This window comes from Falco naumanni, chromosome 6 (assembly GCF_017639655.2).
Source record: "Falco naumanni isolate bFalNau1 chromosome 6, bFalNau1.pat, whole genome shotgun sequence".
Classification (NCBI taxonomy): domain Eukaryota; kingdom Metazoa; phylum Chordata; class Aves; order Falconiformes; family Falconidae; genus Falco; species Falco naumanni.
The window spans coordinates 75,479,805-75,497,186 of record NC_054059.1 but is presented as its reverse complement, the minus strand read 5'-3'; the positions used below and the strand labels follow the sequence as shown (position 1 = coordinate 75,497,186).

The window sequence follows — 17,382 nt, the reverse complement described above, 5'->3', positions numbered from 1 at the left end:
CTTGTCCTAACTCCTACTCGTGCACTCTCCTTCACGGGGACAAGTGACACTTGCCAGGGCTGTGATGGGAAGCAGTCCTGCCCGCAGGGCACTGCCTCATCAGCAGCCCCTGAGCAAGAAGGTTAGGCCAGGCCAGTCAAGGCCAGCCTCCTGCACCTCTGGTGATGTCACTAATTGCTAATTGCTATTCCTAAAGATCAGGAAGCATTTGAAAATGTAGCATTGCATAGTGCAGATGGGAATTTGGTAGGTGGCACTCATCTCTTCTGCTGCCACTGCTGTGCCAAGGGAACCCAGCTTGGGAGGAATGCCAAATCTGAGCTTTAATGACTCATGATCATCAAAAATGTGCTGCGGCTCCTTGTTAAACTAGATGTGTTGACTGTGCTGCCACAGTTGATCCCTAAACTGGATGACAGCATCACGTCTCCTAAAACGTTCCTTTCATTTCTACTAGAAATAGCCCTTCTCCATCCCTGTCTTGAGTCCCAGCTCCTTTTACCCTGAGCAGTCACAATGCCTGACTCCAGAAGTACCTCCAGTTTACTCACAGTAAACTCAGTGGACTCACAGGGAGGTTTCTGCAAGAAAGTACTGCAGGACTTGGCAAGCAATCACGGGGGTGTGCAATATTTAAATACAAATATACTTGTCTCTCTTATTTGAAGACTTTTATTAAGTTGTCAGGAAAAATTATGTTTAAAATCTACCTGGCTAATAATCTTTATTAACAAAAATGTCTACCATGTTCCATGTATAACAGATACTACCACTGTTACAGTAGATAGGTGTTCATGGAAATTTTCAAAGATGACATTTCCTTTTTCCTTCAATGTTTTATTAGGTAAAAAGCATTTTTGTATTTAATTGTTACTTAATACACAAAGAATACAGGGAAGGGATTTTCTTTACAGTGGAAATATTAGAACACAAATCAATTAGTTTTACAAACAACTGAGTAGAGTCGTGCTACAGTGCAACTTGGAAGCCTGAACAGAAGCAGAGCAATTTCACAGAGAACCAGCAGCAAAACTTTTGTCTTTCTCCTTGACTTTACAAATAAGGAGCTGTAGTACATGGCTGCATTTACTGTGTGTGAACTAAAACTGGTGCAAATATAAGTCTTTCCTCTTGCCTAAAGTAAAGAATTAAATAGGTTAACCTGGTTGCAGTGGAAATTGGACTGCAGCAGGATAAGCAGAAAGAAGTCATTTCATTGACTGCCAGAAGGCAGTCAGAGCCCCAGCTCCTGACAAGTTCAGTATTGTCAAGGCTCTCCTAACTTTGCTAAAGCTAATCACCTTAAAACAAAGGTGAATTTAGTCCAAAGCAACTATTTATTATTTCTCATGAGACGCTCCATGAACAATGTACGGTTATTACAATGTAGTGATATTATAATCATTCAGTTGTAATGATATTATAATGATATCATAATTTTATTGTATTAAATTATATTTAGCAAGTTCTTGCCTGGAAGGGGGTTAGATTTACAGCATCTTCCACCTGCAGCTGGAGGCAGCTCTTCTACTGGGGAAAAAGTATGTACCCAAACAGAAGTAACTGTTCAGCTGAAATCTCCCAGCTGAGAAGTGTTCAGTCTTTCAGCAGGGCAAAGTGGATCGGTGTAGAGAGCGGGAATGACTGCACATCACACTGAGTGACAGGTTGTATCCAAACCTCACCCTGATCCTGCTACTGGACGCCAGTGGGATGTAGGGTTCCCCAGAAACAGCAATGTCTCAGGCAGATGGACGTGCAGCAAACAGACGTGTGTCCACAGGTATCTTGCAGGAACAGCAGCAGCAGTTAAGATGCCTTCCATTTGAACAACATGCAGAGGGAGTAACAAACCATAAATGTTTCAAGTGACATTCCCTCTGCCTAGTTACACTGTAGTAAAAGGTGTTTTTCTTTCATTCTTCAGCATTCAATATTCTACTAAATTTTGGGATTGCTATTACCTACCCCACCTTGATTTCTCTTGGAATTGTACTGAGTGTCCCAGTGAACGCGGGTAAGAATTTCTGCCTTTTGAATCTTAATGAATACATTAAATCTGTGGCCTTTCAAATACACAACAGGCATAAAAGCAAATAGCTTTATTAAACATGTTTTGCGTCTTCTCTCGAAGACTTATGGAGATGACGCTGATTAAAAATTTATACTTTGTGTTAAATATGTATTGTATAATATAACATGAATATTCATGATCTCTAGAATTGCTTTTTAAATTACTGTCCAAAGAAGCCGGCATACTGAAAAAAAACCTAAATTTGAAGTCATCCATCTCTGGGCTGGGATGAAAACTCATGGATGAAGCAGAAATCAATCCTTAATGATTTCTTCAAGGCAGGCTTAACACTACGTTGAAACAAAATTGCTTACATTTTAGAGCAAATATGCACTAGTATTTCTGCTTGCCTTGGTAAATAACATTGCAGGTGTTTATCAGGACTACTGACAGTTCAACTTTGGCCATGGCTAGGTATGTTTCTGTGACACTTTTCTGGAATTTGCCAAAAGCCAAGAGATGGCAGAGCCCAAGAAGCCTGGGCAGGGGAGTGCAGAGACAACCCTGGCCCAAACCAGAGCCACCTCCCAAACCAGGCTCCTAAACCCAGCATGCTGAACTGGTGCCATGGCGCAGGCAGCAGCTCCCAGCTTTGTGCTGGCCACACACACACAGAGCCGGCTCCACTGGCCACCCCAGCAGACTTTGGTACCGAGTGGTGTGGTCCCCACCAGTGTGTGGGGACCTGCTCAGCACGTGCAGGGGTTCTTACTCAGTGGGGCAGTCAGGGGGAGAAGAAAAATTTGCCTGGAGGAGCTGAAGGGGAAGGGAAATGCCCCTTTCTGTGCGTACCCAGACCCCAGCAGGAGTTCCGCGCTGTCAGCAAGCGTGGGAGAAGCTGCTGCTGCAGAGAACAACTGCAGCTCCAGGCACGGTGCCCTCCTGCACCCTGAGCCCACGGGCCAGCTCCGCCTGCTCTGAAGCGGGAAGGGTAGTGTCCCTGCCACCATCGCCTCCGTGGCCACATTCTCCTGCTACTGCCAGCCTTTAGAGCCAGGGAGGCAAGAGGGGGGGAGGGGGTACTGCCCTAATGCTTTGTCCCACGTAATAACACCCGTTCAATGTCCCACACAGTTGTTGATCACTACACGAGTGAAATTGTCTTCAACAGTGTCCGAGTAATCGCCATCATCATTATTGGCCTGGGCTTTCTCCTGTTGCTCTTGCCAGAGGAATGGGACGTCTGGGTAATAAAGCTCCTCACACGGCTCAAAGTCCGGAAGAAGGAAGAAATCCCCGAAGGGAATGGAGACATTGCTTCAGGACTGCCTAACAAAAGCCGGAGAACTCGCCCCTCCATGTCATCCTTTGCTCATTAAATGCTCTTTTTACCAAAACTTTGTGGTTAACCTTATATATGATGATGCAAAGGTATTTTCTTGGGAAGAAGCACACCTGTCTGACACGGTGTACATACCTGTACAGTTTTGATACAATCACCATCTAAGGCTTTGAGTCTTGGCATGTCCAGTTTGCTTGTACTTTTTTCACATCAGACCTTTCACTTAGGTAGTACACTGAAAAAACCTGCAAACCAAGAACCTCTCTTCTCTTTTTAAATGAATGTAATATATAGTCAAAATATATTTGCATAGGTTATTTTAAAGAATGATTTTCATGAAAAGCAGGGCAGAGATTTTGAACATTAGGTACCGAATGATGCATTGCACACTGTGATTTAAAAGAAACAAATGCTATGCTACATCACACATTTATTTTTGACCGGAGCTGTACTCTGAAAGTTTTCAAGGAACAAAAAGGGAATCTTCTAAGGGATAGGAAGGTTGGGGGAAGAGCAGAAAGAAGGAGGTTTGGAAATCACTCTATGTAGATTAGCACATGTTGCACTGCAACCAGGAGGAAATTCCAAGTGCTAAAAATGCTTGCGCTAAAGCTCTAGAGAGAAAGCGGTCTAGAGCCCAAATCTCCTTATTCTGCACATGACTGTAGTCCATGTTTAAAACCATGCAAGAGAAATCCAGTGCCTTCTACAGAACTCTTGTCTTTATCCACGCAGAACCAGGTCCTGCTGCGAGGCACTTTCAATGGCAGGGCTCAGGCTTGCGGCCCTGGGGGACCCCGAATTCCCACCGACATCAGGACGTGCTCCCCACACATGCATGGCTTCTGTGGGAATGCAGGGCCCCGGGGACTGCAAGTTTGCGCGCAGGGGACCTGGTTCTCGTCTCACTTGCGCAGGTTTTACCCCTGTGTGGAGCTGCGCTTGTTTAACACCAACATGAGGAAGGGGAAGTCTTGGTCATGTGTGGGACAATCCGGCCAAAAATGATCAAAGGGGCTGGCAGGAGCGTGGTTGCTGATGTACAGTCTAAGAGCACGGACTAAGGGGGTGAATCACCAGTTGCTTTTACTCCATAATTGTGAGTGTTAAGAGTTACAAATGTAAGATATTTACATCAAATGTAACACTTTTTATGAAACTCGTAAGCACCAGGATGTTTACTTACGCGATTTTGGTTCGCCATTAAATTTCTATCTGTGATAGATCACATGCTATGTAAAAAGGGGTGGGGAAAAAGGTTATAGTTTACTATTTTTGAAGTTTACATTGTTGCATACAAAATTAAAAGTGTTCTTTTGAACTGCTGCCACAGCCTAAGCGTCCCTGCTGCCACTGAGGTCTTCTTTGTCTCAGGCAGGGGTGGCATCCACTTCAAAACATTTTAGCAAATCAACTTCAGATTCCATTATCTGTTTGGCAAAGCTAAATAATAAAAGATTTTAAACTCAGACTTGGTCAATGCTGTCTGTTTCCTTCTCTCAACTGCACCTTTATTCCAGTTTTACTGGGGGTAGTATTTGGCCAAAGAGATTCCTGGACAAATCCGTCTGGAGGGTTGATGTTAGGCATCGGTCAGGAGACACATGTAAAGCAGAAGCAGACCAAAGGAAAAGCTGACCTTCCTTTGAATCCACCAGTGAGCAGCCTTACACACATGTGCTAAAAGGTACTTAGGGGCTATGGATGGGGTGTGAGTTTGTACATTAATAATTAGGCCCTAGTCCAGCTCGGTGTTTATTCCCTGCGTATCTTTTGATGATCAAAAAAGACGCTGAAGACTCACTAAAGGAGATTACACAGCCAAAAATCTGAGCTCACAACCGCTGTCCCACTCAGTGTTATACACACTTGAATTTTTAAATCTAGTTCTTTGGGAAGCAGGGGAGAGTAAGGCACAGGACAGAAGCACAAGGTACAACTCTAATAACTGGTTTGAAGGGCAAACACAGAGACTTGATCTCAAAGATCCCAGATGAAAGTTTACTCCATCTTTGGGCATATAATTTTGACATCCTCAAAGTACCCCACCCTCCTCCCCAAGCCCCCCATCTGAGTCAAGGTCAGAAAGAACTTGCACAAACAGTCCTTCCATTTTCCACAGTCCCAATAAGCAGCATCTTCTGTCATCTCTGCACTACACTTTGCTGTGTGTTTGATGCAATCTGGTAGGTATCCAAAAGGCTCTAAATGCCACTTTAAAAACTGCAACTAACGTGTGTTTATTTCCAAAGCGGCAGCAGATCCTTTAACATTCAGTACAGATTGTGGGGGAATTTATGCACCAGAATGGATAGCAGCATCAGTAAAACTCCACGATTTACCAGATGCAACTGTCATTGCTTCTGTTGGCTCATCATCCTTCCCAAGAACAGGCTAAGCACACGCAAGAGCTGGGATCTCAAACAGAGCTTTATTACAACCTCTTTCCTGAGTGGGAGCTGAGTAAACCAGATTTACCTATGTTAAGCAATTCTAAACTACATACAGACAAATTAATCAGATGAAGTGACCTATGTTTCTTTAGGCAACACCTTGCCCTAAGGATAAACAGCTGACTTGGCGAGCTGCTGCTTAGCAAAACCTTCCAGACAGTGAAGCCCAGGATGTGACTAGGAGAATGTCAAGCAAGCAGCACATCCATATGTGTATGTGTTTGCATCTGTAAGTGCCAAAGCTTCACAGATCTGAAGCCGAGGAATGAAAGGAACTAGAGCTGTTGGCTCTCACCAGAAGGACAAGGCAGAGGGCAAACCCTGCAAGTAAGGCATTAGATGTGACCAGGCCACCATTCAGGTGTAGGCAAGATTGCACCCTCCTGATCTTGGGCTGCTAAAGGGCTCCCAGGACAAATTCAGTGCCTTGGAGATGAGGGCTGAGTTGTGGCAGGCTCCCCTGCTTGCCCTCACAGGTCAGAGCACTGGCTGCAGTCTCTGCAGCACCCCATGAGTCAGACCCACTGCTGGCCTCTATGGACCCCACACAGCTCCGCAGGGCCATACCTGCTCTTCAGGAGACAGCAAAGCAACACAGGTGTGGAACCAGCACTTTTAGCCCACCCTTGGCCACTTCAAACCTCCTCCTGAGGCAGAACTGCAGGTGACTGCAGCATCAGGCCTTACTGGCTGGTGTCTTTGACGCTGGTTCCCTGCCCTTGCAGAGCACTGCCAGCCACCAGTGTGCTCCCTTGGGTCAAGGGCTGACCCAGATTGGCAGCTTTGGGCCCAAATGTAGCCCTCACAGAGCATCTTGGCTCTTCCAGCAAAGGGGGAAACCAGGAACGATCTAGTGGGCTTGCTAAAACAGCAAACGGGAAAAAATCTCAAGGAAGTCAATAAATAGTATCACCAGACCCCACTGCAGCTGCCAGCTTTTGCTGCTGCACAGTACAGCAGTGAGGAATCCAAGGAAGGAACAGCAGTTCTCCCCCTCCCTTGCATGTCCTTCTCCTTGCCCTGTTGTCTGTAGTTGTCTCCTGCTGCTACTTCTATATTTTTTTATTGCAGCTCTCCACAGGGGCTGCATGAGCTTTTCATCAGCACATGAGTCAGAGCTGGGCGTATTTTAAAAAGTTTCTCCTGTTCTTCTGTCTAGGATGGTCTAGGTCATATCAGTAGTCTTCAAAAAATAGCTAGGAGAGGCAGAAATCCAACCACAATACTCAACAGCTGAACAGAACACTGAAATCAACATGTAGCTTAACTGGGTTTGTGGCTGACCGCAGACTAGCAGGACCTGTAGATCACCAAGTTCTGGGGCTGAATTAATGTCTCCTGTAAGCTCTGGGACAAGTCGCTTACCCTGAGCTCTCCAGAGCGCTCTGTAACAAAGCTAGTGCAATATTGAGTTGGTCAGGGTTCATACAGACAGTATCTTCAGCCTACAGGGAAGGTAACGTTACCAGGTTGACACCATTTCTGGTCAAAAACCTTTCTGTACTGTGCCTGCAGGCTGCAAACTCACTGAACACAGAAGACTGAATCAACTTGCGTAGCTGTGGAACATATTCCCAGCAAACTCACAAATCTGCACAACAGAAACACATGTGAAACACCCCTCTTGTTCACTGAAAAGAATGTCACAGGTCTCCAGCACTTCAGAAGCCCTAGGAATAGCACATCACCCATCTGGGCTACAGGGACTCAGAAAGCAGGCTAGGAGTAGGGGGTGACAGAGACTCAGCAGGCTGGGACTGGGGGCTTCTTCAAGGAATGGGGAAAGAATAGAATCCAGAAACAGCACAACTGGTGTGAAGCAGGAGCATAGGAGAGCTGCGGATGGGATCAGGACAGAAATGCCTTTTGGGAAACGCTTTCCAGGGGAAGATGCCCAGCTGCCCCTTGCTACAATGCCAGTTTGAAGAAACGGGGTCCATGCACACGCTGTAAAGCCATAAACTACAGGGAGTTTGGCTCCATGTCCCTGATCTGTACTGCAGGAAGGGTGGAACCCTTCAAGGCCTCCAAACCTGAGCTACGTACTCCTTGGCAAAGGTCAAAGCTGAGAACCTTCTTTCACAGTCCAGTCCTTCTGCAAGCTGTCTTTGCAGAAACTGCCAGCAGTAATGAATTTTGATGGATGAGTTTAATTAGCTCATCATTATTAAAAGAGAAGCAATTACTTTTTTTTTCTTTAGCTGGCATGTTCTAAGGCATTTCCATAATAACCTGCACCTTATCTAGAAGTCCTGAACATTAAAAAGTGAAATAAGAAAAAAAAGAGCTTAAAGATCTTGCAAAAGCAAAAAGGAATTTAAATGAACAGATGCCCACCTGCAGCCTAGAAATCTTTTAAGAGGAAATCAAATTACTAAGGACAGGACCAGTAGGTAAAACTAATGTTTCTGAAAATAATAAGCCTCGTATTTCTCTCTTCTATCTGAAACTCTGTTACAGGGATCTTTAATATATATGCACAAGATCATTCTAAAGGCAGCGGCAACTGGTATTTCTCCATTACAGATACACTAGGATGCAACCAACTTATTCCTCAGTAATGAAGAGCGGAACTTAGAAAGCAAGGAATTCCAATTCTGGAAAAGGCTTAAACAAGGAGGGTTGTGGAGCTCGTATTAGTATTGTATTTAAGAACCTGTTATCTGCATTTTTTCTGCAATGGTATAGAGACATTTCTTCAATCCTACTGCTGAACTAGATGATCTCTTCAGAAAAGAACTCAAGAGAGTTTTCCAGCTCTTCATCTCCAGGTTTCCCTCCAGTTCTAGACCAAGTCCATCTGACAGGTCAAGAGAGCCACCAGTGCGTTGATTCGGAAAAACAGCAATCAACCTGCAGAGCATTATTCACCCAAATGAAGAGAACTAAAGTAGATGTGCTTTAACAGTTACCCACCATAAACTGAGAATCTTTCTGATGAGTGATAACAGTGAATTTAGAGGCCCTCACCATATTTTTAGACCTTTTCACCATGTCCATTACGTCATGTCTGTTAAAGCTGAATGCCACCAGATATTTTGCTGCCTGGCCACACGACAGCAAGAGATCCTCTCTCAGTTCTAGTCTCCACTCTCCCGAATCAGTAAAACAGTTGATCAGTAAATGTTGGGGTCTTTTGATCAACCATTTTTGAGTACACACAAGAAGACTGGCTTCAGCACAGCTCCTTTGGTAATCTCTCTCCTTTTGAAGAGCAATAACTTATTCCTGCTCTCTGTTTCCTACCTCACTAACCTAAGTTATTAGTCTACAAGACAATCTCTTTTGATCCACAGTAGCTTCATTTCTTTGGTAAGAAGCATCATTAGAAACACTTCAGAAATCTAAGTGCAGTGTTTCCTATTCTCTCTCTCAAAAAAAAAAAAAAAAAAAAAAAAAGGCCAAGATGAGCCTGTGGAAAGGCATCCATCCTTCACTCTTCTTAACATGAAATGGACAAGACAGAGACTGAGACTTCTTTGCCTTTCTTAAGGGGACAGCTGCCTTGGTTTCTGCAGATTATTTACACCAAACTCCAGCTTCTGCACATACACACAACTGACCCAGATGCTTAAAAGATTCTTATAAGATTCTTAAAAGAATCCTAAAAGCTGAATTTGTGGGGTCCAAGCAGCAAGATCTGTAAGGACTTATAAAATGTGAACTTCAGCTTGGATTTGCTGCCCTGCTTGCTATAAGCATATGGTATGGGCCAGTGAACATCGCTTTATGTTCTCCCATCAATAGGTCTCACTGTCCCTCTGGCTTCTGAAGCTGGCAAGTCTTTAATGACTGCAGCCTAGTAAGCAGGGTAAATTGCATTATACTCTCCTTGTGATTTTTGGCCAATCACATATTTTAAATGCCTTCCTGACTTGTAAACAAAAACATCGCTCTCTCCTTGTGATTTTGGATTTGGTGAAAGGCACGTCACTTGCTAGCTTGGCTACTAAGAAAATTGATATTGATCTTGGGAACAAATACTCATCATGTTTGAAAACGACATTGCCTTTGTGTATGTGTAAGCAATCCCATCTGGATGAGTACACCTACGCTTCACAGACAAAGTTTATAGTGAACATAAGGTGCAGCTGATTAAACATAATACCTGAACGCAAGCATGCAGCTGATTTTTTAATAAAGAATTTTAGGATGTGTTTTAGTCTCAGAGAGAACTAGGAACTACTTCTTTGCTTTTAGTACCTAACATGATAGAGAAATCTGAAGGCATCCAAATGACACTGAAAAGATGAGTGTTCTTCTTCCACTTACATAGCTTTGAAAATTGAAGTCTCCTTGTAGACCAGACAGATTTCATTTCCAATCTAGCCTTCTTGCAAAAAGCTGAGCATCAACATTGCTGAAAAGCAAGCTTGTCTCATCCTTGGTAGGCTTGGAGAACTGCTAATCAGGAGACAACAGAAGAGTAAGAATTAGTCAGTCTTCCCACCTTACCATCATCTGCTTTTCCCAAAATACTCTTTTTTCTGTTTTCTTCCTTCCTAACAACTAACAAAAATGGACCATTGGCATTAAAAACAATTGCCTATAATTAATGTACATTACTATATCACCTTAAAAAAATCCTAAACCTCCAGTTGCTGGGGTTTTTTTCTTCATCATAATCACCACTCATCTAGGTAGCCTAGTGATTTTCAGACAAGTTCCACAGAGTACTCCATTTGATGTTCACGAGAGGTCACAAAGACAAGCAAGCCTTTTCTCAGCAGGCTTCAAATCACTGAACAGAGATCTGGAAAATGTGAAAACTATTGTTCTGTCTATTCTTTCCCCTTCTGTCTCCATATCAGCCTGCACAGATGGCTTAGTCCTTTCTAGTCAAATCCCCTCCAGCACTATCAGATGAACCCACACCCCCAGCCCTCCGATACATGCAGAGCTACTGCACAAAGCTGTGGTAGTCTCTACGTCAGTCTCTCCTGCAGCGTCCCAAGACACATGCTTAATTCTCTATGTTCATCACATGGGCACTCAGTGCAGGAATGCTCATCACAACACCCAGCAAAGACAGCATTATGGGGAAATCAAGGTAAGAGCCCCAACACACATTTAATTGAAAAATAATGTGATAATGCACATTTTCTTAGAGATTCAGAAAACTGGTTTGCTAAGGCTGCCAAACACAAGCTACAGCTTTATTTCTCCTCGCATACTCCTCCTTCTATATTTATTCAAAACCCCAGATTTTTGCTAACTCATCCAAGAGAAGGTTAAGCACATTATTGTTAAAAGGAAATGCACAAAAGTAAAACTTAACATGAAGTCTTTATGAAATAATGAAAAAAGAGTGCTTTGTATAAGGCCATAGAAAGTACAGTATACATTTCTTAAACGTTTTGAAACTAATATGCCTCTTTCAGATCTTTATTTGCAAATGTTTGGTATTAAATGCAAGGTTATGTGAAAAGAAAGAAGTTTTAATTGCTTTCAAAGTGAAAGGAGAAATCATCATGGTTGCCAATCCAGAATCTGCTGAGCAAATTTCAATTAAATATGGCATAAGTAACGCTGTAGGTGAGGAGAGATCTGTTAGATGTTAACTGGAAGGCAAAGCACACACAATGCTGTATCTCAATTAGCAAGAACAGGCACAACAGAGTCTGAGAGCTGAGCCACTGTATAAACTCCACACGACTCACTTTAACACACTGCTGGTTTCAGTGGGAGATGGGCAAATATTTCTTTAACATCTATCTCACTAACCACTAAATGGAAATGTAATTCAAAAGCTTCAACTGCAGCAACCAGCACAGCTAACAAATCTGAAATTTTTTCAGCCTCCCATCTTTCTAGAACATTTGCCTCCACCTGGCTATTATAAATAACCCATTTATTACTTACTGGGCACATTCCCCGAAAGTAAAACACTAAAGATAGATACTTAGAACTGGCTAACAACAAAACAATCCACCTCCTTATTATAGCAGTTTAACCCAATTGCCATTGAAAATGTATTAGATAAATCTGTCTTTTCTTCTATTCATGCACTTTCTAAAATCAGATCACTGAATTTCCATAATATCCATTACACAGAGCTATTTATAATTGTCTCCAGTGAGTATTTCTTGATCTACAAGTCATTAAAGAATAAACCATTTATCACAAATATCCCAGATGTGCTGTTTGGGCTTTGTGATTAATTATATGTAACCACATTATCCTCTCTGTTTCATGAATGCAGTAACCAAACACTACACGCACCATAAACTTTGAAAGCTAAAATACAACTGACATTTCCTATTATTATGTTTCAGTCTTGAGACTTAACATTAATTTTCTTTGCAATATTCACACTTGTAAAAGCTTGCTTCACAAAAGCAAGAGTGCAAAAGGGTCATAAGAAAACCGTAATATAAATTTACTTCAATATTAATTCTTTTCAACAGAAAAATATAATTGAAATTCTACTTTTATAGTGACTTCCACTCACATTAAACCCCCTGTTCCATTAGAAATTAAATTACTGCACTTCTATCTCTTACCTATCATAGTCTGGCAAACAGAAGGCGGTTAAGCAAACAGGCAGGGACAAGAACACGGACTGTGTTATATACCGTACAGTCTCCACCAGCAGTCGCGTTCGCTTTGCTCCACAAAAGTATCCCTTCCAAGGGGCTGGTTAGGCATTTTGATGACTAAAATCCCCTCCAGATCTGGCTGGCTTACAGGGAGCACTGTTGAAGAAGTGCAAATCCTTGGTTTTCCCTTGAAATACCTTTCCTTGTACCAGGACAAGTGAGCCACCCCCAGGGAGAGCCAGGAAAGCAGGCTCACCAGCCACAACCGTTACCACTCCATGAGGAAGAAATCCAGCTCAAGTTCAACACCTAGACACGCTCCCCGACCGGGTGCCGAGCAGCCTCGCACACCTGGAGCGCTGGCTGGCCACAAGCTGCTGGCGAAGCCGCCGGCCCCGGGGCTGCTAGGGGCTCAGCACTGGCAGAGTTTGCCTCTTCCCAGATGGAAAAACACCACCCTTCCCAGTGCTGGGGCATGTGACTATGGAAACACGCACCACAGCTTTGGAAACTGGAAAACTGCTCCACGCTCCCAGGCAGCCAATGCATAACAGGAGGAATTATCGGCTCCCTGGCTACAGGGACCAGCACAAGGAAGCCCCACCAAATTCTAAATAAAATAAGGAAACCGAGCTTGCTCCTGGATGCTGCCTGCCAGCCCTGCAGGCCTCGGGCCTGGCGCTGCTGCCAGGCTGAGCTCACCAGCTGCCCACCCAGCCGGCCCCCAGACTTCTAGCAGTATTTTATGGCCCTCGCTACGGGTAAATTTTTCTTCTACTGAGGCAACCCCGTTCTTCTTCCTTGTTTTTATCACCAGCTTGACGCAGCGACAGGGTCTGTCACAAGAAATCTCCCCACGGCGGCCCTGCGAGGCCGGCACAGCTGCCACAGGCCGCCGCGAAACCCCCTGTCTCTGGGGTTCTGAACGCGCCTTCCGCAAACGCACGGCCCTCGCCGCCCACCGAGAGGCCGCGGCCCCCCTGAGGGGCAGCCCCCGGCCGGCACCGGCCCGCGGCGGGCACCCGCTGCCCCGCCCCCACGGCGACCGGGGCGGGACAACCAGCCCGCGGACCAATCGCAGCCGGGGCCGCCGGGCCGCGCCTGCGCAGCAGGGACCGTGCCGTACTGCTTCCGGGGCCGCGACCTTAGCCGGGCAGGGTGAGTGCGGTGCCGTGCGGAGTCCGGGGCCTTCCCTCCCGCGGCTGCGGACGGTGCGCTCAGGCACCCCCTTCCCCGAGGGGGAGGCCTGATCGCTCTCCGCAGCCACCTGACAGGGGCCGTAGGCAGCGGGGGTCGGTCTCTTCTCCCGGATAACGAGCGACAGGACGAGAGGAAACGGCCTCACGTTGCGCCAGGGGAGGTTTAGGTTGGGTATCGGGAAAATTTCTTCCCGGGAAGGGTGGTGAAGCGTTGGGACAGGCTGCCCAGGGCGGTGGTGCCGTCGCCATCCCTGGAGGTGTTTAGAGCCCGCGTGGACGCGGTGCTGAGGGCCGTGGGTTAGTGCTGGGCTTGGCAGGGCTGGGGTAGCGGCCGGACCTGATGAGCTTCCTACCGCAGTGGTTCCGTGGTGCCCCCGGTGCCTTGGGAGCGCAGGCAGGGCCGTGTCGGGGCGCGGTGAAGCTCACAGCCGGCCCGGGGCAGCAGCAGGATGGGGCCAGGTGCACTCGGACAGCCACTGTTTGTGTTCAGGTCGGTAGCGAAGATGTCGGCGCCAACGATGGAGGAGAGGAAGGCCTGCTGGGGGGCCCGGGACGAGTTCTGGCAGTGCTTGGATAGGCACGCAGACGATGCCGGCAAGTGCGAGAAGCTGCGGCTGTCCTTCGAGTCCCGGTGCCCGCAGCAGTGGGTGAGCAGCCACCACTCCGCGCGTGTCCTCCTGCACTCAGCCTCCTAAAGCTCCTACTAAATGAACAGAGCGTTTCTTTGCACATTAGTAACGGCATTGACAAGTAGCTACATTTGCCTTGTTAATGACAGCAACTTCAGTTTCTTGGATTGCAGAATACTTGTAGTCTTATGCTCTGTCATAGATAACAGTACACCCTTGTCAAATATAACTTGGTTTGCACACTTTTGGTCTGGCTGGGAAAGTGAAACTCCTCGGTGGACACCGACTGGCCCAAGAACTACAAATAGTATATAGTACAGAGGAAAAGGACAACATGACCTGAAACTTTCAGATAAATACACAACTATACAAGCATACAGGCTTATTGTTTAATTAATTAAAAAAAAAAATCTGAAAAATACTTCGAAGCTTTAGAAGTGCACAGAAATAATTGTTACTAAAGAAGAAAGGCTAATGCAGAAGGGAGGCATTTAGGGCTTGCAGCTGCATGGCAGCTTAGGACTGGCTCTATTACCCTCCTTCATGCAGTATAATTTCACAGCAAACCATCTGCTTACATGTAACTCATTCATGTTCTTGGTTTCCTGACCTCAAGCTGTAATTCTTAACTTTTCTAACAGGCATTGCGCTTTAATAACAGAAGTTCCTGAGGGGCTGAACAGTTCCTATTTGAGCGAGTAGACTGAAGTCAGTTAAAAACAAGTACATTCACAGTTGCTGTACTTTGAACACTGCAGTTCTGCTGTTATTTCGTCTGTAGTGATGATTGTTTCCAACAGCAGTGCTTTGGTGCTATGCGCATCAGTGGTAGTGAATTCAGAGGTTACAGTCTGTGATACCACAGAAAAGCTGCTGGACTTATCTTTGCATTAGAAATATTGTTCGTAGCAGTGAAAATAAACCAATAGACTGCTTTTATTAATGTTCATGGAAGTAATGGAATAGTTATGACAGGAAATAGAAGTTCACTTTCAAAATGGGAAAAAAAACCCACAAAACAGTCCACTTTAGTCTTCTACTTCAACAGAGCAACACACTCTTCAACTGGTAGTGTATTGAGTTAAAATTCTCCTTAAGTTTAGTATCAAAGACTGTTTATTCCTTAGTCTTCCTACGATGCACAAAGCCCTTTCCTCTGCTACAATCTTCTGAACATCTTTTCTCTTTTTAAACAGGTTAAGTATTTTGACAAAAGAAGAGACTTTTTAAAATATAAAAGAAAGCTTGAAACAGAAGGGTATCATCCTCCAGAAGCTGCTGGAAAGTCATAGGTACTCTGCTTTCAGAATACATCTCACAAGAATAACTACAGAAGGAAAAAGCATGAGAAAGCAACAGAAGCTGCTTGGGCTCAAGAACTGAGATACTGACTGTCTCCCTGAAATGCAGGCTGCTGCTGTTCTTGTTGCAAGGTCTCATGTCTGCTGAAAAAAAAAAGATGGTCATGGACAGCTTTTTCAAGAGTATAAGTCAAAGAAATACAGTGCAGGGCTGTTCACAAATCTGAGGTTTTGAATGTATCATTAGCCAAACTGTTTCACAGGAATAAATGATTAAAGTGCAATGTACATACTCAAAAGAGAACAGTAAGATGTTTTTCAGTAAGTAAACCCACTTTTCTGTAAAAAAAAAAAATTCATTCTAACTTCCCCTCCTTGACAAAAGGAAGTGGTAGTATAATGTAATTTGTATTTCTCATTTACCTAGTATTTAAAATTATTTTAAAATACAGTTTAAGCCCGACATCAGTTTATAAAACAGCAGCCATTAGAAGACCTAATGCATCCTGAGCATATGATGCGATTTACGTATTTTGAGTATGCTCATTTTTTATAAGCAACAGGATTTTTTACAGTAGCAATAACAGTTTTCAATTAGTATCTCTGCTAGAATTATGGCAGTTATGATGATTCTCCCATTACGACCTTTTGTATAATTGAGTGGTTTTGATGACCTTACTGCTGCAATTCCACTTAATGATACAGACTGTTTACAGCAGAATTTGCAAACTTGACTGTGGAAGGCATTTAAACAAGGGGCAGCATTTAATGTAATTGAGTTATCTTGCAAAAATTACATAATCTAGTATACATGGACACTGGAGGGATTAGATACTTTGGCTACAGTAAGTTTTGATTGTGGTTATAGAAAGGCACCACTTAAATTTCAAGCATGGTCATTGCAACTGAAGGAACTGCAGTAAAAATCCTGCATTTTGATTTGGGATTGTTCACAGTCCTATGCTGATATTCTATTCTAATAGTAGAAAAATCACGCACACCACATGCAATATAAATAGTATTTATTTCCAATGCAACAGTTTTATTTAAGGAGGTAAAGTATTAAGGCATTTAAAAGTCAGTCTGAACACTACAGAGAACAAAACATGCAAAACTTAAGAATCCTCATTCACCCTGAGTTTGTATGTCATCTATTCAGAATTTCATGTTGTAGCACCATAGGAAGTCACCCGGCTGTACTATAAGGCACAAAACTCTTGGCAGTTATTTTTGTTGTTTTTGCTTGATCACTTGTTGCCTTGTGTACTCCCAAATCAGCAGAGCTCCACTTACATGGACATTGAGTGATCGAATAATACCCTGCTGAGGAATTTCCACACAGACATCCAGGTGGTGAATCAGGTTTGCTGGGATTCCTTCGTGTTCATTTCTAGTAAAGAGGAAACAGTAACTTTTTATCTGAAAAGAGACAGGTGTTCCAGAAAGCAGGAGATGCAAGAGTCACAATAGCATCCAAACACTATTTGACAAATGATGCATCTGCCCTCAATATAACTGACGAGGACAAGAAATGTTTTGGTCTGGGTTTGTTGTTTTTTTTTTTGGGGGGGGGGGGTGTGTGTGTAGGGTTTTTGTTTTGTTTTGGGGTTTTGTTGTTTGGTTTTTAAACACTAATACATTACAGATACAAAGAAAACACACCAGACCTGTACTAAGCTTTGATGTAGGAAAACTGGTAGAACACTTAGCTTTAGTTCACTGGTCCAGCAATAGCTGAACACTCAACGTAAGGACTTCCTGTCTGCCGTTGTTTTGAAACTACACATTATACAAAGAAACTAACAGCTAGAGATGAAATGATGAGGGCATGAAACTGCTGGCACAGCAGGGAAGCTTAACTGCCCACTTCATGTTCACTGAGTTCTTGGTATGAGGGAATGTCAA

At 44.1% G+C, this 17,382-nt stretch overlaps 3 protein-coding genes and 1 long non-coding RNA gene across 8 annotated transcripts in view; 2 read left to right on the top strand and 2 right to left on the bottom strand.

The window, feature by feature from the left end:
- The window catches only part of SLC35F3 (solute carrier family 35 member F3), a 70,851-nt gene extending 66,026 nt beyond the window's left edge, over positions 1-4,825 (top strand). Inside the window, exons 6-7 of the mRNA XM_040598640.1 lie at positions 1,928-2,017; positions 3,149-4,825. Of these exons, the coding sequence (XP_040454574.1) occupies positions 1,928-2,017; positions 3,149-3,393 (335 nt within the window). The 3' untranslated portion in view covers positions 3,394-4,825. The remainder of the gene's footprint in view (positions 1-1,927; positions 2,018-3,148) is intronic.
- On the bottom strand, positions 865-13,368 carry LOC121090274. 3 transcript variants are annotated; one of them, XR_005828511.1, is made up of 3 exons: positions 12,313-13,356; positions 10,082-10,213; positions 865-1,818 (listed from the first exon to the last, which is right to left on the bottom strand). It is a non-coding gene; the product is annotated as an uncharacterized LOC121090274 (long non-coding RNA). The 3 variants fall into 3 exon arrangements; XR_005828510.1 differs by lacking the exon at positions 865-1,818 and having other exon boundaries at positions 9,924-10,213; positions 12,313-12,504; positions 12,846-13,353; XR_005828509.1 differs by lacking the exon at positions 865-1,818 and having other exon boundaries at positions 9,924-10,213; positions 12,313-13,368.
- Positions 13,369-13,447: 79 nt separating this feature from the next.
- LOC121090066 (cytochrome c oxidase assembly factor 6 homolog) lies at positions 13,448-15,765 on the top strand. Of its 3 annotated transcripts, none has more exons than XM_040598060.1 (3): positions 13,448-13,506; positions 14,038-14,194; positions 15,373-15,765. In XM_040598060.1, the coding sequence occupies exons 2-3, from the start codon at positions 14,051-14,053 to the stop codon at positions 15,466-15,468; spliced, it is 240 nt and encodes a 79-aa protein (XP_040453994.1). In that variant the 5' UTR covers positions 13,448-13,506; positions 14,038-14,050; the 3' UTR covers positions 15,469-15,765. The 3 variants fall into 3 exon arrangements, with proteins under 3 accessions (XP_040453994.1, XP_040453993.1, XP_040453992.1); XM_040598059.1 differs by lacking the exon at positions 13,448-13,506 and adding an exon at positions 13,513-13,658; XM_040598058.1 differs by lacking the exon at positions 13,448-13,506 and adding an exon at positions 13,513-13,714.
- A 717-nt stretch (positions 15,766-16,482) lies between these two features.
- The window catches only part of TARBP1 (TAR (HIV-1) RNA binding protein 1), a 40,854-nt gene continuing 39,954 nt past the window's right edge, over positions 16,483-17,382 (bottom strand). The window contains exon 31 of the mRNA XM_040599370.1: positions 16,483-16,867. Coding sequence (XP_040455304.1) covers positions 16,702-16,867 — 166 coding nt within the window. The 3' untranslated portion in view covers positions 16,483-16,701. The remainder of the gene's footprint in view (positions 16,868-17,382) is intronic.

Excerpts from the sequence above, each read along its gene's own strand:
- LOC121090066 (XM_040598060.1), top strand. The coding sequence starts at position 14,051 with ATGTCGGCGCCAACGATGGAGGAGAGGAAGGCCTGCTGGGGGGCCCGG. Across the intron at positions 14,195-15,372 it reads CCCGGTGCCCGCAGCAGTGG|GTTAAGTATTTTGACAAAAG; the intron begins GTGAGCAGCCAC and ends CTTTTTAAACAG.